The sequence below is a fragment of the Littorina saxatilis genome, linkage group LG8, assembly GCF_037325665.1.
Source record: "Littorina saxatilis isolate snail1 linkage group LG8, US_GU_Lsax_2.0, whole genome shotgun sequence".
NCBI lineage: Eukaryota > Metazoa > Mollusca > Gastropoda > Littorinimorpha > Littorinidae > Littorina > Littorina saxatilis.
Window position 1 is genome coordinate 4,335,394 of NC_090252.1, and position 25,121 is coordinate 4,360,514.

General features: G+C 44.2%; 4 protein-coding genes across 4 annotated transcripts; 3 read left to right on the plus strand and 1 right to left on the minus strand.

Moving 5' to 3' along the window:
• Positions 1 to 894: 894 nt before the first annotated feature.
• Positions 895 to 1,859, plus strand: LOC138972563 (zinc finger protein 501-like). Its single transcript, XM_070345215.1, has 3 exons — positions 895 to 1,270; positions 1,353 to 1,559; positions 1,640 to 1,859. The coding sequence occupies exons 1-3, from the start codon at positions 1,050 to 1,052 to the stop codon at positions 1,842 to 1,844; spliced, it is 633 nt and encodes a 210-aa protein (XP_070201316.1). The 5' UTR covers positions 895 to 1,049; the 3' UTR covers positions 1,845 to 1,859.
• Positions 1,860 to 12,258: 10,399 nt separating this feature from the next.
• Positions 12,259 to 13,393, minus strand: LOC138972564 (uncharacterized). Its single transcript, XM_070345216.1, has one exon. The coding sequence runs from the start codon at positions 13,134 to 13,136 to the stop codon at positions 12,699 to 12,701; it is 438 nt and encodes a 145-aa protein (XP_070201317.1). The 5' UTR covers positions 13,137 to 13,393; the 3' UTR covers positions 12,259 to 12,698.
• Positions 13,394 to 20,910: 7,517 nt separating this feature from the next.
• LOC138974472 (tumor protein p73-like) lies at positions 20,911 to 21,318 on the plus strand. The gene has a single exon (XM_070347192.1). The coding sequence runs from the start codon at positions 20,911 to 20,913 to the stop codon at positions 21,316 to 21,318; it is 408 nt and encodes a 135-aa protein (XP_070203293.1).
• A 473-nt stretch (positions 21,319 to 21,791) lies between these two features.
• LOC138972565 (large ribosomal subunit protein uL14-like) lies at positions 21,792 to 22,271 on the plus strand. Its single transcript, XM_070345217.1, has one exon. The coding sequence runs from the start codon at positions 21,834 to 21,836 to the stop codon at positions 22,254 to 22,256; it is 423 nt and encodes a 140-aa protein (XP_070201318.1). The 5' UTR covers positions 21,792 to 21,833; the 3' UTR covers positions 22,257 to 22,271.
• Positions 22,272 to 25,121: the final 2,850 nt, after the last annotated feature.

A 25,121-nucleotide genomic window follows, 5' to 3' on the forward strand; every position in this document is an offset into this window, starting at 1 on the left:
TGAAAAGGTATTTATGTAGGGAGTGTGATGCTAGCTTCACACGGGATAGCAGTTTGAAGAAACACCTGTTTATTCACACTGGAGTGAAAAAGTATTCATGCACAGACTGTGATGCTAGGTTCACACAATCTGGTACTTTGAAGCAACACAAGATAACGCATTCAGGAGTGAAAAGGTATTCATATGGGGAGTGTGATGCTAGGTTCACACAGTCTGGTAATTTGAAGCGACACATGTTAACTCATTCAGGAGTGAAAAGGTATTCATGTGGGGAGTGTGATGCTAGGTTCACAGACTGTGGTAATTTGAAGCGACACATGTTAACGCATTCAGGAGTTTAAAGGTATTCATGTAGGGAGTGTGATGCTAGCTTCACACGGGATAGCAGTTTAAGGAAACACCTGTTAATTCAGTCGAGTGAAAACGTATTCATGCACAGACTGTGATGCTAGGTTCACACAATCTGGTTCTTTGAAGCGACATGTTAACTCATTCAGGAGTTAAACGGTATTCATATGGGTAGTGTAATGCTAGGTTCACACTGTTCTTTGAAGCGACAAATGTTAACGCATTCAGGAGTGAAAAGGTATTCATGTGGGGAGTGTGATGCTAGGTTCACACAGTCTGGTTCTTTGAAGCGACATGTTAACTCATTCAGGAGTTAAACGGTATTCATATGGGTAGTGTAATGCTAGGTTCACACTGTTCTTTGAAGCGACAAATGTTAACGCATTCAGGAGTGAAAAGGTATTCATGTGGGGAGTGTGATGCTAGGTTGACAGACTGTGGTACTTTGATGTTAACGCATTCAGGAGTGAAAAGGTATTCATGTGGGGAGTGTGATGCTAGGTTCACACAGTCTGGTAATTTGAAGCGACACATGTTAACGCATTCAGGAGTTAAAAGGTATTCATATGGGTAGTGTAATGCTAGGTTCACACATTCTGGTTCTTTGAAGCGACAAATGTTAACGCATTCAGGAGTGAAAAGGTATTCATGTGGGGAGTGTGATGCTAGGTTCACAGACTGTGGTACTTTGAAGCCGACACATGTTGACGCATTCAGGAGTGAAAAGGTATTTATGTAGGGAGTGTGAAGCTAGCTTCACACGGGATAGCAGTTTGAAGAAACACCTGTTAATTCACACTGGAGTGAAAAGGTATTCATGCACAGACTGTGATGCTAGGTTCACACAATCTGGTCATTTGAAGCAACACAAAATAACGCATTCAGGAGTGAAAAGATATTCATGTGGGAAGTGTGATGCTAGGTTTACAGTCTGGTAATTTGAAGCGACACATGTTAACGCATTCAGGAGTGAAAAGGTATATATGTGGGGAGTGTGATGCTAGGTTCACACAGTCTGTTCATTTGAAGCGACACATGTTAATGCATTCAGGAGTGAAAAGGTATTCATGTGGGGAGTGTGATGCTAGGTTCACACATTCTGGTTCTTTGAAGCGACACATGTTAACGCATTCAGGAGTGAAAAGGTATTCATGTGGGGAGTGTGATGCTAGGTTCACACAGTCTGGTTCTTTGAAGCGACATTTTAACGCATTCAGGAGTTAAAAGGTATTCATATGGGTAGTGTAATGCTAGGTTCACACGTTCTGGTTCTTTGAAGCGACATATTAACGCATTCAGGAGTGAAAAGATATTCATGTGGGGAGTGTGATGCTAGGTTCACACATTCTGGTTCTTTGAAGCGACACATGTTAACGCATTCAGGAGTGAAAAGGTATTCATGTGGGGAGTGTGATGCTAGCTTCACACGGGATAGCAGTTTAAGGAAACACCTGTTAATTCAGTGGAGTGAAAAGGTATTCATGCACAGACTGTGATGCTAGGTTCACACAATCTGGTTCTTTGAAGCGACAAATGTTAACGCATTCAGGAGTGAAAAGGTATTCATGTGGGGAGTGTGATGCTAGGTTCACAGACTGTGGTACTTTGAAGCGACACATGTTAACGCATTCAGGAGTGAAAAGGTATTTATGTAGGGAGTGTGATGCTAGCTTCACACGGGATAGCAGTTTGAAGAAACACCTGTTAATTCACACTGGAGTGAAAAGGTATTCATGCACAGCCTGTGCTACTAGGTTCACACAATCTGGTACTTTAAAGCAACACAAGATAACGCATTCAGGAGTGAAGGTATTCATGTGGGGAGTGTGATGCTATAGGATCACACAGTCTGGTCATTTGAAGCGACACATGTTGTTGCATTCAGGAGTGAAAAGGTATTCATGTGGGGAGTGTGATGCTATAGGATCACACAGTCTGGTCATTTGAAGCGACACATGTTAATGCATTCAGGAGTGAAAAGGTATCCATGTGATTGTGGGGAGTGTGATGCTAGGCCACAAAATCACAATGTATTATGCAAAAATTCGTTTTCGTTGCCCCCCTGGACTTTGCCAGGGCGATCCCTGGACCCCTGCCTCAAAAAATTCAGTCAATTTGATTTTCCTAGGTTTCACCCATTCATACGTACAAATAGTTCTTGTGAATGCTACACAAGTATTTGCACATGATAATTTAAATAACAATGGCACAAAAGACACACACAAATAAATATTATTTCATTATTCTATATTTTTGTTGTGAACTACTTAACTTTTCTATTTTATTTTTCTTGTCTTATAAACGCTTACATGTTTCAGCAATAAAGTGTTAACATAAATAAATCAAGATAACCAACAACAAAAAAGCCTGAAAAAGAAAACGGCGGTGGGCAAGTTGGGAAGATATTTTCATAAATAAATACACAAACCAACCCTGCTGTGAGGTTGGCCTGGTTGATGTCGGCCAGCTGTAGGCCGGTCCCTTCCATCACCCTGGTGTTGGTCAGCACCGGACACCAGATCCTGGAGTAGTCCCTGAGGATGAAGCTCCACCGACTCAGTCGCTTGGTGTCGACTGGCCGTCGCGATATAACCCTCGTGGTTGAAAACGACGTTGAACACCAAATAAATAAGAGCTTTGAACTCCGGCACCAAGGCGCGTTTGAAGACAGCTTTGCTCAGCTCGTTGAACCCCTGCTGCAGTAGACCGCTGTCGGAGGCGCCCTGGGGCTCTCTCCGTCCACTGCAGCTGTCGCCCGATCCTGGTTCCAGCGGGCAAGGCCTTCAACCAGGTAGGCCTGGAAGGCCATGTCCCGTGCTGCTGTGCCTGTGAAAGTGTACGACTGTTGCAACTTTTCACACAACATAAAATTATCTACCCCTGAAAACGTACACAACCATTGACATGATAAGCGTTTCAATCTATGCACACTCGTACTAACTACGGGGTTATTTGTCCTGAAGTGGAATGACCAAATAAATCCCAGTTAGCTTTGGAAAATTTCCTGTGTGGAAGGTCTTCTTCACCCTGATCCCCTTCAAAACTGACAAAACAAGGAAAATGGTCACTTCCACACAGATCCGAATGAACAGACCTTTTCAAATCAAGAAACAAAGATGGATGGCAAATAGCCAAGTCCAAATGAGATTCTTCTCCGGATTGCGTTAAAAAAGTGCCCTCTCCGGAATTTAAAAGACACAAATCCAAGTTATCAATGACATCTTCGATAATCTTTCCTTGAATGTTGGAAGATTCACTTCCCCTACCAAAAGGAACGGGGTTGGTAATTGATGTATTAAGTATTTTAGGTCATTTTTGGTGACCGTAGTAGATGGCGACAGATACAAGGAACAAACAGTTATAGCTCTATTACAAGAAATGCGAGCCGCTATTGCCTCAAGGTTAGTGTCTAATTGGACCCGATTAAAAAGAAATAAGAACGGATACAAAGTAAGAAATCAGAACGGATACAAAGTGCATTACCTCGGCCCGAGGACCGTAATAAGCAAATATACTTAGGTAAGGACATAGTTTTGTTTGGGCCAATAAGCGTTTCCTGTAAACAGACTGCAAAGGGATTATGCTTCAAGAGGAGATGGAGTTCCTCCTGATTGGCATTAAAACCTCTGATGTTCCACTGTAATATAGAAGCCATATTTAAAGAGAATCTATTCTATTTCATGTCCGTCCCTCCGCTCTCGACAAGCGGGGGGCAGACTGTGTTAATGTCTTCCATAGCCGATTCCTCCTCCTCGTCTGACAAGGAAGAGAAGCGGTTGGACAAGGTTAAGAGATCGTCGCGATATAACCTTCATGGTTGAAAACGACGTTAAACACCAAATAAAGGTTTAGAGAGAATCATCTCCCCTTTTCCCTCGAGAATTCGGGATGTTCCTGCCCTTGAGGGAGGACCTAGATTTTTCCTCCAGAATTCGACCGAACAGACCGAAGTTAAGATGCCGGTTTGGTGTCCAAACGGCGAGTGAAGTTCGTAGCATTCCTCCACTTGTCCAGTTTGGATGGGGCAGTGGTGGTGTTTTTCACGCCCACCTGCGTGCTTGTGGTGGCTGTGTTCCTCACAGCCGCCCGTCTGTCCGAAACGTTGGGCAAAGCCGCCTTCTCACTCGTATTTTCAGCAACCGGAGGCAACTTGTCAACACCATCAGCATTGATAGCTATCTTCCCGAGACATTTGCTCAAAGCCACTACAACATTTTCCAGGCGATCAATCTTCTGTACAAGGTGATCCATGAGATCAGTGACCTTTGACAGAAAGCTCTCAAAGCCTGCAGGAACAGGCTGTGTCGCAGAGGGATTACTCGTGACCTGTGGAAAGGAAGGTTTTGCCATTTGAGACATGACCTGTTTTGCCTCACCGTAAGAACAGTTTGTTTCTGATCGGACCTTTTGGATTTTTTCTTCAATCTTCCATTGAGGCCACTCTCTGGAAGATGATGAGTGTGGTCCTTTGCAATTATGGCATTGCTTGGGCCCATCACAGTTTCCTTCGTGTTTTTCTTTTGCACAATCTATACACATGTCTTTTGCTTTGCAGTTTTTGCTGCATTCTCCCAGTAAGGTCATATATTGTACTACGTTGCAAGCCCCTGGAGCAATTTTTTTACATCTTGCTTTGCAGCAGGCTAAAATCAATTAAACAGTCACTGGCAAAGTGACTGAGAAAAATAAAATAAAAACAAAGGGATGGGAGGGGATCTTTTTCTAAATAAAAATAAATGGAAAGCTACCAAAGACTACAGTGAACCAGTCGGATCCCACTTCTGACACCATTTGTAAAGCCGAGCGGTCTTAGCTTCACATTAACTCGAACTGTCTGTGTCTTGGATGTTATACGTGTTTGAAGGTCATTTGTCAGGATGGCAATCACACGACAGGACAAACAGACACACCGAATATAAACTGAAGAGGCAGGTGAAGTTCAAAATTGTATTGAATCAAAACAAATCATGAAAACAACTCCATACAAGGCGTAGGTTCTTTTCAGAAAGTATATCTGTACATTGGTTCACTCTATTCCTGTAATTTTCCTACTACTTAAGTCCAAAAATGACCCGTAAGTACCCTTAGCAAAATACGCTACTGAAAGCAATATCCTATGTCCTAAAATAGCTGAAAATTTGGGCAGGGGTTCGGGGCCTGAAGAAAAATAAAGTAAAAGAGTAAAGCGACGCCACTTTACTCGCCGTGTGGTAACCTGGGACTGCGGAACGTTTTTTGTTAACCCTGTGTTCAGTCCACAGGGCGGAGTCCGGTATACCTTTTAGACACAAAGTCAGGTTGGTTGCTCAGACCCCGGAGGACAATTTAGAGATGACGACCAAGTGCCTGTTTACTCCATGCAAGGCCTTGACCTTGGAACTTTGTGAGAATATGGAAACTGAAGTCCCTCAAGTGTCAAATAGCTTTTTCAAGTGGACAAAAAGTATAACTCCTGAACGGAAAGCAACATGTCATCATAAAACTGTTACTGAACATATTAGGGACGAATCAATTCAGGTGGAGATGAATCGACTCCAACGAAGTCGATCCCCTGGCACAGCGGTACGTTGGCAGCAGTCTCCCCCCCTTGAGGTTGGTGCCAGTGTGCTGGTAGAGGCTGACCTGTGGTGGGTCCTGCAGGCAGGAGGAACTCCGAGGATGTCCTTGCCCTGCTCGCTCGTGAAGGTGTGGAGGAGGTTGGTGATGAGACGTGTGGTCTCCTCCACCCCTCGTGTGGTCTCCTCCACCCCTCGTGTGGTCTCCTCCACCCCTCGTGTGGTACGGCGGCAGTGCAAGGAAAACTCCCGAAGTCTGAGCCGCTTCAGGATGTCAGCGCTGGATGGGGAGACAATGCCCTGGTCCAGCATCTGGCGCTTCTTGGCATCCTTCAGCAACTCAAGATCGTCCCCGTCCCAGTCCCATGAAAAAATGCCTGGGAGAGCCGTCTCATGAAGGCTGGGTAGAGCTGGTGGGACTACGTGGTGACGCCTGCTGCAAGGCGGCGCATAAAGTGCCAGTTGTCCAGCCGAACGAGCGTGTTGGTCCACTCTGCCTGGAGCATCTGCGCTGTCCTTCCGTTGCAGCAGTCACGGTCGACGTAAAGCAGGACTGGTGGGGTGACCTCTGCTTCACGATACCGTCTTCGGACTCCCTCCATCATCTGTTGTAGCCCGGAGCCTTCATGGGTCGTCAAAACGCACATGAGAACCTGCCCATGCTGGTTTCCCACGTTGGTGGTCCAGGCTGCCGTACCTGCGGATCTGCCTGCCAGCTTCTTGGTGATCTGTACAACACAAATAAATGAGTGACATGCAGAAAGCACACAGACAATTAATTCTTCTAAACACAACAGAGAGCTATGCAATACCAGTCTCCTGAACAAGTAATAATTATGACGAACAAGCACTGAATTTCAAAATTTCCCACAGAGCATAGGTTGCCAGTGGTTCATCTGGACAAAATGGAAAGATAGAAAAAGTAATGTAAAACGTATCTGACATGCAGCTTTGGTAAAAGTGCTGGATTGAACATAAAAAAGTTGTTTGTTACCTTCTTGGTAGAATCCATCTTGAGGACAGATCCGAAGGTAGATGTGATGGCAGCCTGGACGCCGGTCAGCCTCTGCGCAACATCCTGGCAGTACACTTCCTGCAGCCACTGGACAGAGTAGACTGCAGGCAGTGCAGGAGGTTCCTCATGGGGGGAGGAGGTTGCCAGGCCAGCAGCGCGGGCCTTCAGGAACTGTTCCTGAACGCCCGCGTACATCATCCCCCGCCGCATCCACCGCTCTTGGTGCTGCTCCCTGACGGTCTTCATCAGCTGGGTCGGACCGTTCCCCAAAGTACGCTGACGCATGATGTCGATGACGTTTAGGTCACATGGGTAGCGGTATGTTAGCACGATGGGGAACTGGCACCGGTGTTAGAGGTAGCGGTATGTTAGCACGATGGGGAACTGGCACCGGTGTTAGAGGTAGCGGTATGTTAGCACGATGGGGAACTGGCACCGGTGTCAGAGGTCGAGGAGTTCCAGCACCGGCAGACTCCAGCTGATCAGCTTGCCCTTGCACCTGGAACACTCCAGGTACTGGCCCGCCAGGTAGTAGAACTTGTCCACATCCAGGACCGGCTTCACGTGCTGGTAGACGCCCGCGAAGTGAGCTCGTTCTGCCGACATTCCTCTTTGGGGCAGACAAATCGGCAGCCCCACAGTCGCTTGGGCATCCACACCAGCAGCTTGGAGGCGAAGTACCGGTCCGGACGTGGAGGGTGAGAGCAGTGGGCGGACGACGGGGGTGGGTAGAACCACAACCGGTCCAATCGGCAGCTGTCGAACTCCGGCGTGCCTCTGGCCGACCACTTGAACAGCGCCCACGACACCCATTGGTGGTCCACAGAAGGGAGGGAGGGAGGGGGTCTTTCCATCCCTCAAAAAGAGGAAACCCATCTGTTACAGCGATGAGAAAAAGATTAGGTCCAAAACAAATCATGATTGCCAAAAATGTAATATAATAATTTTCCAGAACAAATCCTAGATGGCACTGCTATGAAAGTATAATCAAGTAAGGTTCTTCTACACACACACACCTCTCTCTCTCCCTCTCCTTCTCTCTCTCTCCCCCATGACATACATGCAGCCATCTTACTTTCCTTTGTATACAGATCGTGCAAACTAAGCATGATTTTATTCTTCCCAGCGCATAACTATGTCTAACCTGAGTCTTAGTAACTGGACCTGTACAATAATGAGTCCTCCCTGCCTAAAATAAACACAGACAATTCAAAAGATCACAAGTTATAATAACACAAGCACATACCGTTAGTGCAGGCCGAAGTAGCTTTCCCGCTCTCGCTGCAGAGCAGAGGTGGAGAGCGGGCGACCTAGCTAATGCCTGGGCAGCCTTCACCAAGCCGGATGGTTGGCTGGCACTTGAAGGCTGCCGCTTCCTCTGCTGCCTCCTTCTCCCTCTGCGCCCTCCTTCTCCCTCTGCGCCCTCCTCCCTCTGCGCCCTCCTCCTTCAGACGCACCGCCTCCCTCCCCTCGTGGAAGCTCAGGAGGTACTCCCTCAAGAGTTTTTTGTTCTTACTGAGGGGTGCGTCTGAAATCCTCTCCCGCTTGACGTCCACTGCGATGTAGGCCGCATACCCGAGGCAATTCTCCAGCATCCAGAGAAAGGTGCAGCCTCGGTAGCGGCTAAAGTGGCACGTCGCTTGCCCCATCACTGCCATCCAGTCAGCCACGGAGCCCCCCTTGGCCCTCACTGCAGCCTTGGCTGCTTGCAGAATTTCCCCAAAAGGGGGACAGTTCCCCTCAGGTGGGGTCTGGTAGGAGGTACTCTGCAGAAGGAGAGCACCGCTGCCAGGCAGGCTCCGGAAAGTTGGCAGCAGCTTGCTGCCAGTCATGCGCTTGAATTGTATGTTTTACTGTAAAGCAGATGAAATTACTATGATGAACACTGTACAGCTAAGATCCAGGTTTAAACCTTAGCGTAGTCTAACCGCATCTGTTATCATAAGTACAAGGGTTGCATTTGATTTACTAACTCAGTTACCCTTCTTTCCGGGCGTTTCGGTGCAAGTTTTATCATTTAAGCACAATGGTTGCATTTGATTTGCTAACTCAGTTACCCTTCTTTCCGGGCGTTTAGGTTTATCATAAGCACAATGGTTGCATTTGATTTGCTAACTCAGTTACCCTTCAGTTACTCTTCAGTTACCCTTCTGTTACCCTTCAGTTACCCTTCTGTTACCCTTCAGTTACCCTTCTGTTACTCTTCAGTTACCCTTCTGTTACACTGCAGCTGATCAAGCTGCTAAAGAAGCCAGAGAAAGACTCATCACTGACAAACACACAAAGCATTCAGATTTCAGAACTCGCACCAACATGTACATAAAGTACCTATGGCAGAGTGAATGGGACGAATGTGAAGAAAATAAACTTCATAAGATCGTTCCCCAGCTGTCGGACAGCCTACCCCAATGTCGCCTCAACAGGAAAGAAGAGACAGTTCTCTGTCGCTTACACATTGGGCACAGTCACATTACACATTCGTATCTGCTGAAAGGTGAAGATCCACCATACTGTTTTGGATGTGACGAACCATGGACATTAGAACATGTTCTCACAAAATGCGTAGACGTTCAAGAATTTCGAGACAAACACTACAATGCGGAAACACTGAAGGTTTTATTCCGGGATGTTCCCCCGGACAAGATTTTTAACTTTTTAAAAGAGATCAAGATTTTTTACAAGATTTAAAGTACCAGAAGTGAAAATGATTAATTTTTAGAACCTTCTTTTACAGTGATAGATTTGAATGTAAATAGTCTGAAACGTAGAACTTGCCATATGAAGGGAAAAGAAAATAACTGCATCGGTCTCGAATAGCAGCTAGCATCTGCTGAAGAGACATTAAACCCCAAAAACCAACCAACCAACCCTTCTGTTACTCTTCAGATTCAGCTGCTGCGGCAGCAGTTTCTAACAAGAAATTACATCAACCACTTCAACTCCGGATCCCTAATGGTTCGTCGGTGTATTCGGCGGAACTTAGGGCCATCATTTTGGCATTAAAATTAATTTATCAATCCAGACATCAGTCTTTTTTGATTGTATCTGATTCGCTTTCAGCTCTTGAAGCGATATCCACCAGAAAGTTTACTCATCCTTTTTTAGTCGACATTCACGACCTTCATACTAAGCTTATTTCTGAAGGCAAGATTATCAATTTTATGTGGGCGCCCAGTCATATGGGCATAAATGGCAACGAGGTTGCTGACAAGGCAGCAAAGGATGCTCTAGATTTGGCGGTTCCTCGTCTCCCTGAGCAGTCTGTTCCTTTTACTGACTTGCGTAGGAAGACACTTTGTTACAGCTTAAAACTCTGGCAAGACCGTTGGTCTGCCTGCACGGAAAACAAATTGTATAAAACTCTTCCTGACCTTTTAAAGCCACTTCCTTTAGTGGCTTCAAGTAGAAAAGAAGAAAGTGTTTTGGCCAGGTTACATACTGGTCACACTTATCTCACTCATGTTCATCTGCTTAAAAGAGAAGAGGCACCATGGTGCCACGCCTGTGATACTGGTTTTACTGTGAGTCATTTTCTCACCGAGTGTGCTGATCTGTATGATCAACGAGAAAAGTATTTTGGCACCTCGAGCTTGAAAAGTATTTTTACAGAGGTCAGCTCTTCAGCTCTTTTTGAGTTTTTAAAAGAGTCTGGTCTTTATTTTAAGATTTGAATTTTAAAACAACCTAGTTTATTTGACATATAGGGTTTTGCTTTGACTTTTTGGTTGCCTTCGGGTGACGTTACGGATTTTATGTATTAGAAGTGTTTTAATCTAAAAATGTGCAATGATTAACTTGTGGGGTCCTGATTTGGCCTATTATGGTCCGCTGGACCCGAAAAGCAACAGCTAACTAACTAACTAACTAGTTACCCTTCTGTTACTCTTCAGTTACCCTTCTGTTACCCTTCTGTTACCCTTCTTTCCGGGCGTTTCCGTGCAAGTGCATGCATCCTCCCAGACGGGGCGAGACATTTTCACACATGTGAGACTTAGCCTCTCAGATTAAGTAACTGACTAAAACTGAAACTGAACTTTATTACCAAAAGATATACTCGTCGCGATATAACCTTCATGGTTGAAAACGACGTTAAACACCAAATAAAGAAAGAAAGACCAAAGGATAGAGGTTTTAGGCAAAGCCTAATCTTACAACCTGTCCCTTATACAAACACTTAATACAGACGCACATAATATAGATAGTAAAATTGACAAGGTTATTGTTACTTACAGACGTACATAATGTAAATAGTAATAAGAAAAGGGTTATGGTTTTGTATACACAGTCAAAAATGGGAATAACAATATAGTGGAAATTGCAGCATAGTTGCAATAATGCATTGCATATAAACAACTAATAACAAAAGGGAGAAAACAAATGTGGGGAGACATGAAGCCTGTGCTGCGACTTCTGTCTTGTGTGTGGCGCACATTATATGTCAAAGCAACACCGCCCTGATATGGCCCTTCGTGGTCGGCTGGGCGTAAAGCAAACAAACACAAAATCTCTCCTTCAGCTTCGCCAGCCATGTCTGGTACTCAATCCCTGATGTCGCTTGGCACCAAACATGGCCATAAAACTGCTGATGTGACCCCGCTGCCTTTTCCTCCCAACACTGGCGGCATCTGTTGGCGCATTTTCGCTTGGTGTAGCGACCCCGCTGCACTGTTCCTGCTCGTCTCCCTGAGCAGTCTGTTCCTTTTACTGACTTACGTCGGAAAACCCTTTGTTACAGCTTAAAACTCTGGCAAGACCGTTGGTCTACCTGCACGGAAAACAAATTGTATATGGCCCTTCGTTGTCGGCTGGGCGTTAAGCAAACAAACAAAAACTCGCCCAGTGCAATTGTGTGATGAATGGCCATACATTGTACTTAGTGAAAACTACTCAAGAAAATCAACATTGACCATTCATCCATTCTTTGTAGCTACATTCTTTGTAGCTATTTTGTTGTTGAAAACGTCTAATTTGTAGCTCAAAGTGGCTAATCAATTGCTAAGCGTATTTTTTGTTGCTGAAGTGTATTAATTGTTTGTGAATCATCCATTCAGTTACCGGCACGGTAGGCCTAGTGGTAAGGCGTCCGCCCCGTGATCGGGAGGTCGTGGGTTCGAACCCCGGCCGGGTCATACCTAAGACTTTAAAATTGGCAATCTAGTGGCTGCTCCGCCTGGCGTCTGGCATTATGGGGTTAGTGCTAGGACTGGTTGGTCCGGTGTCAGAATAATGTGACTGGGTGAGACATGAAGCCTGTGCTGCGACTTCTGTCTTGTGTGTGGCGCACGTTAAATGTCAAAGCAGCACCGCCCTGATATGGCCGACCGTTAAGCAAACAAACAAAAAATCCATTCAGTTGCTGGTTTATTTTTATTGTCGCAGATTCAGCTTTTCTGTTGGTAATTACAATTTTTGTTGCTGGAAGCATCTATTTATGTGGTGAAAGCAGCTAATTATGTGATTTGTCTGTCTCATTTGAGGGACTTTTAAATACAAGCCGATTAATATCAAGGGTCTGCCAAACCCGGCAAATGCAATAGGCAGCCCAAGGCTGCTGTGATCAAACCCTCAAATCATGAGAGGTACATACAACAACCTCAATCACTGAGAGGTTCGGCTTCACGGTACCGCCTTTCGGAGTCCCTCCATCATCTGTTGTAGCCCACAGCCTTCATGAGTTGTCAAAACGCACACGAGAACCTGCTCGTGCAGGTTTTCCACGTTGGTGGCCCAGGCTGCCGTACCCGTGGATCTGCCAGGTAGAAGTGATGGCAGCCTGGACGTCAGTCGGCCTCTGCGCAACATCCTGGCAGTATACTTCCTAGAGCCACTGGACAGAGTGAACTGTTGCCAGACCGGCAGCGCGGGCCTTCAGGAACTGCTCCTGGACACCCGCGTACATGAGCCCCCGCCGCATCCACCGCTCTGTGTTTCTCCCTGACGGTCGTCATCAGCTGGGCCAGCCCGTTCCATAAAGTACGCTGACGCATGGTGTCGATGACGTTTAGGTCACATGCGTAGCAGTATGTTAGCATGATGGGGAACTGGAACCAGTGCGAGAGGTCAAGCTGGTTCAGCATCGGCAGACTCCAGCTGATGAGCTTGCCCTTGCACCTGGAACACTCCAGGTACTGGCCCGCCAGGTAGTAGAACTTGTCCACATCCAGGACCGGCTTCACATGCTGGTAGACGCCCGCGAAGTGAGCTTGTTCTGCCGACATTCCTCTTTGGGGCAGACAAGTCGGCAGCCCCACAGTCGCTTGGGCATTCACACCAGCAGCTTGGAGGCAAAGTACCGATCCGGACGTGGAGGGTGAGAGCAGTGGGCGGACGGCGAGGGTGGGAAGTACCACAACCGGTCCAATCGGCAGCTGTCAAACTCCAGCGTGCCTCTGGCCGACCACTTGAACAGCGCCCCCGACACCCACTGGTGTATGCACGCGCTTTCCTTCTCTGTGGTGGGGAGGGTCGGTGGAAAACTAAGGGTGGGTAGGTTGTATTGACTGGAACCGAAAAGCAACAGCTAACTAACTAACTGGAATGGGGGGGGGGGGGGGTCTATAGTAGCCAAACTCTGACTGTTGATAGCTTCTGCATCCCCCTCTCTCTCTCCCTTCCTCCTGCATCCCCCTCTCTCCTGTTCCCCTTTCCATCCCCCTCTCCTCCACCCTCTTTCTCTCCCTTCCTCCTATTCCCCTTTCCATCCCCCTCTCTCTCTCCCCCTTCCTCCTATTCCCCTTTCCACCCTCCTCTCTCTCTCCCTTCCTCCTATTCCCCTTTCCATCCCCCTCTCTTTCTCCCTTCCTCCTATTCCCCTTTCCATCCCCCCCCCCCTCTCTTTTTCGTATTCCCCTTTCCATCCCCCTCTCTCTCTCCCTTCCTCCTATTCCCCTTTCCATCCCCCTCTCTCTCTCCCTTCCTCCTATTCCCCTTTCCATCCCCCTCTCTCTCTCCCTTCCTCCTATTCCCCTTTCCATCCCCCTCTCTCCCTTCCTCCTATTCCCCTTTCCATCCCCCTCTCTCTCTCCCTTCCTCCTATTCCCCTTTCCATCCCCCTCTCTCTCTCCCTTCCTCCTATTCCCCTTTCCATCCCCCCCCTCTCTCTTTTTCGTATTCCCCTTTCCATCCCCCTCTCTCTCTCCCTTCCTCCTATTCCCCTTTCCATCCCCCTCTCTCTCTCCCTTCCTCCTATTCCCCTTTCCATCCCCCTCTCTCTCTCCCTTCCTCCTATTCCCCTTTCCATCCCCCTCTCTCCCTTCCTCCTATTCCCCTTTCCATCCCCCTCTCTCTCTCCCTTCCTCCTATTCCCCTTTCCATCCCCCTCTCTCTCTCCTTTCCTCCTATTCTCCTTTCCATCCCCCTCTCTCTTTCTCTTTTTCGTATTCCCCTTTCCATCCCCCCCTCTCTCTCTCTTTCGTATTCCCCTTTCTATCCCCCCCCTCTCTCTCCCTTCCTCCTATTCCCCTTTCCACCCCCCCTTACCTCCACCCTCTTTCTCTCGGAGCGGACATTGGGGTGTGCGAGTCCATATGTCCCCTCGGGCTTTTTCCTAAGGCTTTAGAACGTTTTTTCTAGTGATTGAGCTGATTGTAGATAGATTTAGGAATAGAGTTACCATGGGAACTGTAAAAGGAAGCAAGCTTGCATCGGTCTCAAATAGCATTATATTGCTGAAAAGACGATACTAAGCAACAATAACCAACCAGCCAACATAACCAACCAGCCAACATAACCAACCAGCCAACTTCTTCACCAATTTTTATGGTCATCTGTTGTATATATATTTGTAAAGATTTAAGTCAAGCAGTATGTAAGAAATGAGTCCATTGTACTGGAAACTTGCATTCTCCCAGTAAGGTAATATATTGTACCACGTTGCAAGCCCCTGGAGCAGATTTTTGATTAGTGCTTTTGTGAACAAGAAACAATTGACAATTAGTGGCTCTATCCCATCTTCCCCCTTTCCCCGTCGCGATATAACCCTTCGTGGTTGAAAACGACGTTAAACACCAAATAAAGACCTGCAGACCAACTCCTAGACCTCAAATGTCGAGTGCTATTTAAAGCTAAACAACATGCACCAAGGGCGGACAAAACGGGCTGATTAATACTACCCTCAAAATCTATCCTCATGCTCAGTTATCTCTTTGTGATTGCATTAACAAAAATTGAAAATGTCAAAAAAAAATAAACAGAGTAAAACCAGATTCATCCATGTTGGTATTTTAAAATGTGTAAAATTTAAAAATGTTGGTAATTTGTCGAGTTGACCTGTGTTGGTGTTTACATTTTTTTATAACCCAGAAGGTCATTTGAAACTCAGACCTGTTTACCCTTACGATTTTGGCGTAATTTATTACGATTTTCTGCAAAAAATACGCCATTCCGCTATCCATGTCAAGACTACGATTTTCATTAAAAAGAAAAAAAGTTAAAAAAAAAATTTAACAAAATAAAAAATAATTTTTTTTTTATTAATTCAAATGTTTGGCATTGTTTTTTTTCAATGGTAAAATGGGGTGAAAAAGCACACGACTGACCAGAGATCATGTCTGTCTGATGAGACGCTGGAGAGCCTTCTAGTGGTGAAGTCTCGCCCTCACTCATGCGGCAAGCGCAAGTACAGTAGAGAAGCGCTTGACACGCTGAAAAAGGCCTACAGCGAGCAAAAGAAAAAGAATCAGTGATGCATGTGTGATCTTCTTTGAAATTATGATGACTACAAAAACTGACTGATGTGTTTTGTTTGTGAATGATCGATATAGGTGCATGATTGCGTTTCGCAGACACAGTTGTCATGTGCGTTGTAATTGGCGACAAATGCTGGATGATTACTATTTTTGTGCCAGGATTACTATTTTTGGGGCTGAGCATTACTCCAAAACACTTATGGGGGTAAACAGGTCTGGAAACTTGTCAACACGTGAATAACGCAAGTCAAACCAAGTTCTTACTGACAACCCCCCAAAAAAACCACAACACCACCCAGCATTCATACATCACAACCAGAAGTATTAGTCATCACATCACCAATCTGTATGATCAACGAGAAAAGTATTTTGGCACCTCGAGCTTGAAAAGTATTTTTACAGAGGTCAGCTCTTCAGCTCTTTTTGGGTTTTTAAAGGAGTCTGGTCTTTATTTTAAGATTTGAAATTTAAAACAACCTAGTTTATTTGACATATAGGGTTTTGCTTTGACTTTTTTGTTGCCTTCGGGTGACGTTACGGATTTTATGTATTAGAAGTGTTTTAATCTAAAAGTGTGCAATGATTAACTTGTGGGGTCCTGATTTGGCCTATTATGGTCCGCTGGACCCGAAAAGCAACACCTAACTAACTAACTAACATCACATCACCACCATGTATCGTAATCAAACATATTACACGTCGGTCATAATATCAAATCAATACAACACAATCAAACACACTTTTCCAGGGATGATTCACTCCCCAACTCTTTCCTTTTGCACGGTATACAAATAGTCCTCCATAAACGTCTGAAGAATGTTAATCCCTGTAGTCCTTCCTCCACGGACTATCAGACTAAAAATAAATGTTAAACACAAAGCCGCCTCCGTGAATGTCACGCCCGGACTGGGACCCTGTCACACAGGGAGAGGATGGGAGGCATGCAGTCCGGACGCGGACTGGTGATGTGACACAGGTTAAATTACCAGGTTCTTTATTTCCATATGATGGTGAGGGGAAATGTGTGGGAAAGCGGGGGTTTACCTTCAATACAAAACTTCCAATGTATTACTCTCTAAAACTAGAACAACCCAAAACAACACTCTAAATCCTTTACTCTAAAGCTATGCTCTAGAATCCCACTCTAGAACTACGCTTTAAAACAACACTTTAAATCCTCCCTCCAAACTACACTCCAAAACTCTACTCTAAATCCTCACTCTCAACTATAGTCCAAAAAAATCAAAAGACACGATAAAACTCTTATCTAAAACAAACGAAGTCTAAAAAACAATCCCCCAAAAAACCCAATTGAACAAAACAAGCCAAATAAAGTGTGCTTTTTGGTAACTAAGAATATGAGGCCTATAACCAAAGGTGATTCACTACCAAATGAAACTAGACTACGTAGATCACGTCTATGGTTGACAGAGAGTGTGGTTACAGCTACGTCACGCTTTCCGCCTAGCAGACAACTTCCGGCAAGATCCAAACAGAAATAGCTTTGTTTTGGGTAAGAAATGGGTTCAATATCGGCTGTTGGAGATTCAAAACTTAAGAACTAGTGGTAAGCAACATTATCAAATAGTAGTTTGACGAATTGACACTGACACTTACAATGACCGTGCGTGTCTACTTAGGCAATTTAAACCTTTTTTTTGCATGGAAAACATGCATTTCCGAGCGTGGTAGAACCCTTTAAGTACCGTCCTCTTGGCCGACTCCCACTGTGCCCACTTTTTATGTGTGCCACTTTATTTTATTTCATGTTGTTTAGAGCCAAGCCGACTGCGAAGAGCCATCTCATGGCTATTTAACTAAATCTTAAACTATGGACAAGACATTACACGTGGATTGCTAGTCCTTCTAGGATAACCCATGTTTACAAAATTATAAATTAGGAGACGCTGAAAACATCGAGGTTATTTCCTCTATTTTTCGAATCCAGATTAAAAAAACAGTACAAAAACTATGAGAAAAAGTCATTTAGAAAATAAATATACATAAATAACAGACATACACTACGGTGACTACCTAGTATTATTACCCTATTACAGAATTACTCCACAATATTACCAGCGAAACTTCGTCTCCTAACTCCGTCTCTTATGCACAATATCACTCGAAATGACATGCTATGATAATAATATGTGACCCTCCACCACGGAATGAGTCGCATGTCACCTTTTCATGATTTTCATAATTTTACATTTTCTTACAGAGGTTTTTATTCTCTATCCAGTGGTGAAAACCGTTTTAGAAAAACGCGAACACTTTTCGAGTTATAAGCCTGCGACTATGGTGACACTCACACTGTTACTAGACACCCCCCTGACTTATATTATGCCTAGCGCAGAACCGCGTGAGGTGACATGCGACTCATTTCGTGGTGGAGGGTCACATATGTACAATACTATCCGTGTTCACTGGAACTTAAAGCCCGTCGGCAGACATGGCTCTCAACTAAGTGGACATATCGGCAGAGTGACACTCGGCCAAGTGACACACATAACAAATTTGTAGATTGTGACTCGGCCATGTGAATTCTTCCAGGCTTAACCCTGTGATCCCTGTGGCGTCCTCCACAGCGGATATGAGTCCAGACTCTCAGAGCAATATCATCTGTTAGCCACCAGTCCTTTTCATGATGACAGCAATGGGGGTCTCACAATGCCACGCACCAACACATCATCTGCTGTGCCAGAATTCACTGACTACAGCTGGTCCACATCAGGCAGGCCTACTCTCCAGGTGGCTGGCAAATGGCGAAGACAAGCTAAAAAAAATTAAAAAAAAAGAATATTTAATTAACAAGACATCCAATTCCAAGCAAGAATAAGCATTGGCCATTTTTGGTTCTCTTGGTGATCATAATGAGTATATTTTGTTTATAAATAAACAAAGGTTGGAGTTTCTTTCTTTTTCTACATTTGATGGTAAAATATTAAACACTGTCCTACCAACCTGTCCATAGACGCGGAGAAACCACTGATGGGCTCGGACAGGATCCATGCTGGGCGGGGCCAAGGCTGGGTTGCGGTGGAATTGAAGTCCTTCAGGTCTATATATATATATGATTCAATAACAACAAGAACGAATTGAACTTGTACAGAAAAGAAGAATGCTCACAAAACAATACTTTTATCTCAAGAAATACAGCACATCACGACTTGAGACACGTCATTGTCTGTTACTGCTAGTGTAAACACAGACTGGTGCAAGTTGCTGATATTCTTTGAATTGGTGAACTCTGAACTTTTAATAAACTCAAATAAAATATGACGCCGTATGATACAAAATTACTATATTTGTATTTACCTGGTACCCGAGGAGCCTGGGACCGCTTGTGGGCAATGGCCTCTCGGCCCTCCCTGAAGCTCTCCAGGTACTCCTTCAGAAGCAGCTTGTTGGCACTAAGGGGGACGTCGCTGTGACGAAAGTCGTGGTCCGTGATCATCGTCACTGCAAGTAGGCTGCATATCCCAAGGCATTGCCGAGGATCCACCAGAAGTTTTTGTTCCGGTATTGCCCCAGCTGGAACTCGCACTGCCCCAGGACCTGCTGCCTGTTGCTGACATCCCCCCCAAGTCGTCGCACCGCCTTCAGGGCCAGCCGCACCACAGCACCTGGAGTCCGGGACTGGACGGGCCGCACAGCAGCCGTCTTCTTCTCCTCCTCCCGCTGCCTGCACAGCTTGAGGACCTTTTAAAGCCACTTCCTTTATGGCTTCAAGTTACATACTGGTCACACTTATCTCACTCATGTTCATCTGCTTTTACTGTGAGTCATTTTCTCACCGAGTGTGCTGATCTGTATGATCAACGAGAAAAGTATTTTGACACCTCGAGCTTGAAAAGTATTTTTACAGAGGTCAGCTCTTTTGGGGTTTTTGAAGGAGTCTGGTCTTTATTTTTAAGATTTGAATTTTAAAACAACCTAGTTTATTTGACAAAAAGGGTTTTGCTTTTAGTTTTTTGTTGCCTTCGGATTTTATGTATTAGAAAAAGTCATTTAGAAAATAAATATACATAAATAACAGACATACACTACGGTGACTACCTAGTATTAGTACCCTATTACAGAATTACTCCACAATATTACCAGCGAAACTTCGTCTCCTAACTCCGTCTCTTATGCACAATATCACTCGAAATGACCTGCTATGATAATATGTACAATACAAGGACTACTACTATCCGTGTTCTTTCGACAAACTGGGACTTAAATCCTGTCGGCAGACATGGCTCTCAACTAAGTGGACATATCGGCAGAGTGACACTCGGCCAAGTGACACACATAACAAATTTGCAGATTGTGACTCGGCCATGTGAATTCTTCCAGGCTTATCCCTGTGATCCCTGTGGCGTCCTCCACGGCGGATATGAGTCCAGACTCTCAGAGCAATATCATCTGTTAGCCACCAGTCCTTTTCATGATGACAGCAATGGGGGTCTCACAATGCCACGCACCAACACATCATCTGCTGTGCCAGAATTCACTGACTACGCAGGGGACTACAAATTCGAAATATCATTCGCCCCTCCGTCCAAAGAAACAAAGTCAACAACATGGACGCATTCGGCAGCTCTGAAGAAACTGTATGTTCGAATGGCAACAAGGCTTGTTATTAAGGGTGCTAAGTCTGCATTAAAATGTATCCCGGCAGGTGTTCCACAAGGCTCTGTTCTTGGCCCCTTGTTATTCCTGATATATATTAATGACATTGTGAATGATATTGAATCTGTTATTTGCTGATGACACGAGCATGTCCATGTCCTTAGAAGATCCAATTAGACGAGCGCAGACTTTGAACGCAGACCTAAATAAAATTAGTACCTGGGCAAAACAGTGGAAAGTTAAATTTAACGAAGCAAAAACGGAATTGTTAGACATAAAACGTGATAATATACCAACCGAACCAATCATTTTTAATAATATTGTTTTGGAAAACGTGAACCAACATAAACATCTTGGCGTAATTTTGCAGAATAATTGTAAATGGGACTTCCAAGTGAGAAGCATCGTAAAAAAGGTCACCCTCTTAATTAATTGCTTAAGATATTACAAATACAGATTAAATCGTAAAAGTCTGGAAACTATGTACAAATCCTTTGTTCTTCCACATTTTGACTATGCAGACATCCTATGGGACAACTGCACCGAGTACTGGTCAACTGCACTGGAAAAATTACATTTGGAAGCCATTCGGACTATAATCGGTGGCCACGAAAAGCTGTATAAAGAAAGCGGATTTTGTAACCTAAAAGAAAGACGGAGCAGACACAAACTAATTTTATATTACAAGATGGTATTTGGCAAATATCCTCATTACTTTATGTGCCTTGGGTCTTGTGTGTGCGGGCCCAACAGACGTCCAATCCACATTGTGTTCACGCTGGAACACGACAACATCGTGCTGGGGAGGAGGGCAATCGAGGTCCGCATCTGTGCCTGCCCCAGGCGAGACCGCAAACAGGATGAAAAGGTGGCTATGAATGAGAAGCAGCAGAAGGGAGGTGAAGTTGCCAAGTATGCTCTCAACACCACCATCACTAGTGTTTGTAAAAAGAGGAAAGCAGACGACAGCGACGTCTTTACGTTGACAGTGAAGGGGCGTGAGAACTACAAGACGTTGTGTCACATCCTCTTTTTTGCCAAAAGAAGACATGCAATGATTCCTGCCAGGATTGGAACCTGGAACTCTGACCAGTAACTGGCCAGTGTGTAGCCATTACACCACAGGAATTTTGGCATCAAATCATACCTTTTGGGTGCAAAAGGATGTTTTAGATTTAAGCCTTTTTTTCTTCTTGTTAGTTATCAATACTTTATTATTGAAAACATGCAGGTAACAAAAAAATTCACAAAGGTCAGACACACAAAAGCAAGCCAAAAAAGGGTTTAGAAACAAAAAATTAAACCACACAGCCACACATCCACACTATATGTTATGCACACAGAAACTAAAGCAGATTCCAGCAGTATGTAAGAAATGTTAAGTCCTTTGTACTGGAAACTTACATTCTCCCAGTAAGGTCATATATTTTACTCCGCCCTGATATGGCCCTTCGTGGTCGGCTGGGCGTTAAACAAACAAACAAACAAATATATTTTACTACGTTGCAAGCCCCTGGAGCAATTTTTTGATTAGTGCTTTTGTGAACAAGAAACAATTAACAAGTGGCGCTATGACAACTTCCGCCTTTTAGTTCCAAGCAAAAATTCAACATGTCGAAGAGAGGAAGAGGAGGTTCCGCTGGAGGTAAATTCCGCATTGCCCTGGGTCTCCCTGTGGGTGCTGTCCTCAACTGTGCCGATAACACAGGCGCCAAGAACTTGTTCGTGATTGCTGTGCACGGCATCAAGGGACGTCTGAACAGAATGCCTGCTGCCAGATCCGGGGATATGTTCGTGGCTACCGTCAAGAAGGGAAAGCCTGAGCTCAGGAAGAAGGTAATGCCGGCAGTAGTTATCAGACAGAGGAAAGCCATCAGGAGAAAGGATGGAACGTTCATAGTGTTTGAGGGCAACGCTGGGGTCATTGTGAACGTCAAGGGAGAAATGAAAGGCAGCGCCATCACAGGTCCAGTGGCCAAGGAGTGCGCTGACTTGTGGCCGAGGATAGCCAGTAGCGCGTCCAGCATTGCTTGAAAACTGTTAAATAAAACTCCTCTGCAAAAAAAAAAAAAAAAAAAAAAAACCAAGTCGCTATCCCATCTCCCCCCCTTTCCCCTATCCCATTTCCCCCGTCGCGATATAACCTTGAATGGTTGAAAACGATGTTAAACACCAAATAAAGAAAGATGAGCGCCTCGGGGGAGTCACCCATCATAATGGTAGTGGCCTCCCCCTTGTCATTGGCAAAACGCCGGAATGCAGGCAGCAGGAGTGAAGTTGTCCTGTAACACCAATACAATCCCATCAATTCACATCGGTCTCGAATAGCATTCACTGCTGAAGAGACCATGGACACACAAAAATCCACATACATGTAACCGAGTGCCAATCTACTTTCCTCTTTCTTACCGAGCTCAAACACTCAAGCAAACGACACAAGTTATATTAACCAGGTTCTTTTATTCCATACGATGAAATGGGGAATGTGTGGGATAACGGGGGTTTACTTTCAAATACAACACTTTCAATGTATAGGACTAAACAACTCCAAAAAAACAATGCTCTCAACTCTTCACTCTAAAACTACATTCTCCCTCTAAAGCTACCCTTTAAAAACACACTAAATCCTTCCCCCAAACTACACTCTACTCTAAATCCTCACTCTCAACTTTAATCCAAAAAACCCACAATGAGACTCTAATCTAAAACAAACGAAATCTAAAAAAGCAACCTAAAAACAAGTCTTCAAAAAAACCCAAATCTACAAAAACTCTAACAAGACCTGACCAAAATCTCTCCACTAAAACTAACTGCTCCCCTCTAACGAAATCTAGTCTACGGAAACAAATCTACGCCCCACTAAAAAAAGAAAGACCTGAATCTAACTAGACCCCTCTAGAAAAGAAAAGACCTGAATCTAACTAGACCCCTCTAGTAAGAAAAGACCTAACTAAAAAGAACCCCGTCGCACGCTCCACCATCCTGCAAAGCACAGAATGCACGCCGTAAGCATACGTAAACAAATCAACAATTTCAACTACAACAAACGAACTCTTTGAACAACAAAACACATCATTCCTACCAAATAACATGCCTACAATACCGTTTCTCTTAAACAACGGTTTTCTAAAACATTCAACAAACGAAAGTCTTCCCAAACATTCCAACTCACAAAACAATCTTCATAAACATTCAAATAAATCCTCCCCAAGCAGCATACTATTCTTCTCACTGCTTACCCATTTACAGAAAGAAAATTGTATTAACCTACCAGCAAAAGAATTTTCACATTCCGAAACAATGTCCGACCGTGGTGACAGACATGTCACAAAACAGCATTAAGGAAACACGCACAAAATACACGTCTTCTTCCCTCAAAGATTCCAATCAAAAACACAGTTTTAGCGTCCACATCCTGCGCGTCGGTGTCACAAGATTAACACATATTCAACTCGAGGGGTGTCGGGCAGCCCCACTTTCTTTAGTTAGTGTCTTAACGTTTCAATTATTCAAATTTACATCGCTGCGGAGGAAAAAAGGGAGATGGAATAAAACCACCTGTCAATTGTTTCCCGTTCACAAAAACATTAAATCACAAAATTTACTCCAGAGGCTTGTACCAAAAAAGCAATCGTTTTACCTATGCACATTTTAGAATCGGCTATTCCGCGAGACCAATTCAATAGAAATGAAACTCAGTCTCGGAAACCTTAATGGATCCCCGATAGTACAGGTTTGAATTCACACGGATGCACAAGAGTGCATGTGTACCGTAACTGTCGTTCCCAAGCTCACATCCTCCCCAACTTAGACTGTCGTCTCCTGGCGACATGCCAGAATCAGAAAAATTCAAAAACATATTTAACCTCCCAAGAACATAATATTCTCCATCCTCAAATCATTTCAAAAACAACCATCAACTGACTAATACAATATTTCTCTAAAACTAATAGGTTCTGAAATACAAATTTCACATAATCCTTCCAGTGCCAATAATCCTATCCCCTGTCGACATCCAACTCACACAAGTTGACAAAAAAAATCACAACTCATCTTTAACAGAGGCAGTTCCATGGTTCACTTTACAAAGAATTATGTTCACCACTTGCCAGATAACCAATAATGATAATCTTTACGACTTATCAAATATTTTATCTCTCTTGAGCATACATCAGAACAAAATGTTGACAATCTTTACGATTTATCAAAGCATCTGATCTCTCTTGAGCATACATCAGAACAAAATACTGACAACCTTTACGATTTATCAATGCATGTCCCCTCTTTGTATCCCAACTGTACTTGGCAACACAATCTTCTAATCAACTAACAAAATGACCACTTGCCAAGGCAATGAAAAAACTGGAAGTCCTTAAAACTCACCCAGAATATCAAACCTTTGGTCAAAAATCAGCAATAACCTAATGTCACTCATCACAATTAAACCATTCAACAGGAGTATTCATAGGCAACCATACAATCCTTCAGAATCTATTTCAAAAATCCACTAATATTAATTCTAATAAACAAAACCAGTGTACACACTGTCTTCTAACAAAGACATCAGTAAGCGCCAGAACTCAAAAATTCTAAAAAATACCAAGAAAAATAGAAAGTGAGAACAGAGGAGACAGTAAAAGTGAGAGCGGAGAAGACAGTAAAGACAAACCAAATGATAGCAGAGAGCAAAAAGGTAGAAAAAGGTCATCTAATTCCTTACAGGTAGCATACTTTGCTCCTGAGGCGTAGGAGGCTGGAGACGCCATACTCAACCCAATTAAAGTTCAGTGACCAACTAATCTCAAGAATACAAAATCTAAAATCTAGTCACAACCCACTCAATATGTTTGAGTAGTCTATTGACTAGAAACAACGTAGAACTTGTAAAATCTAATTATA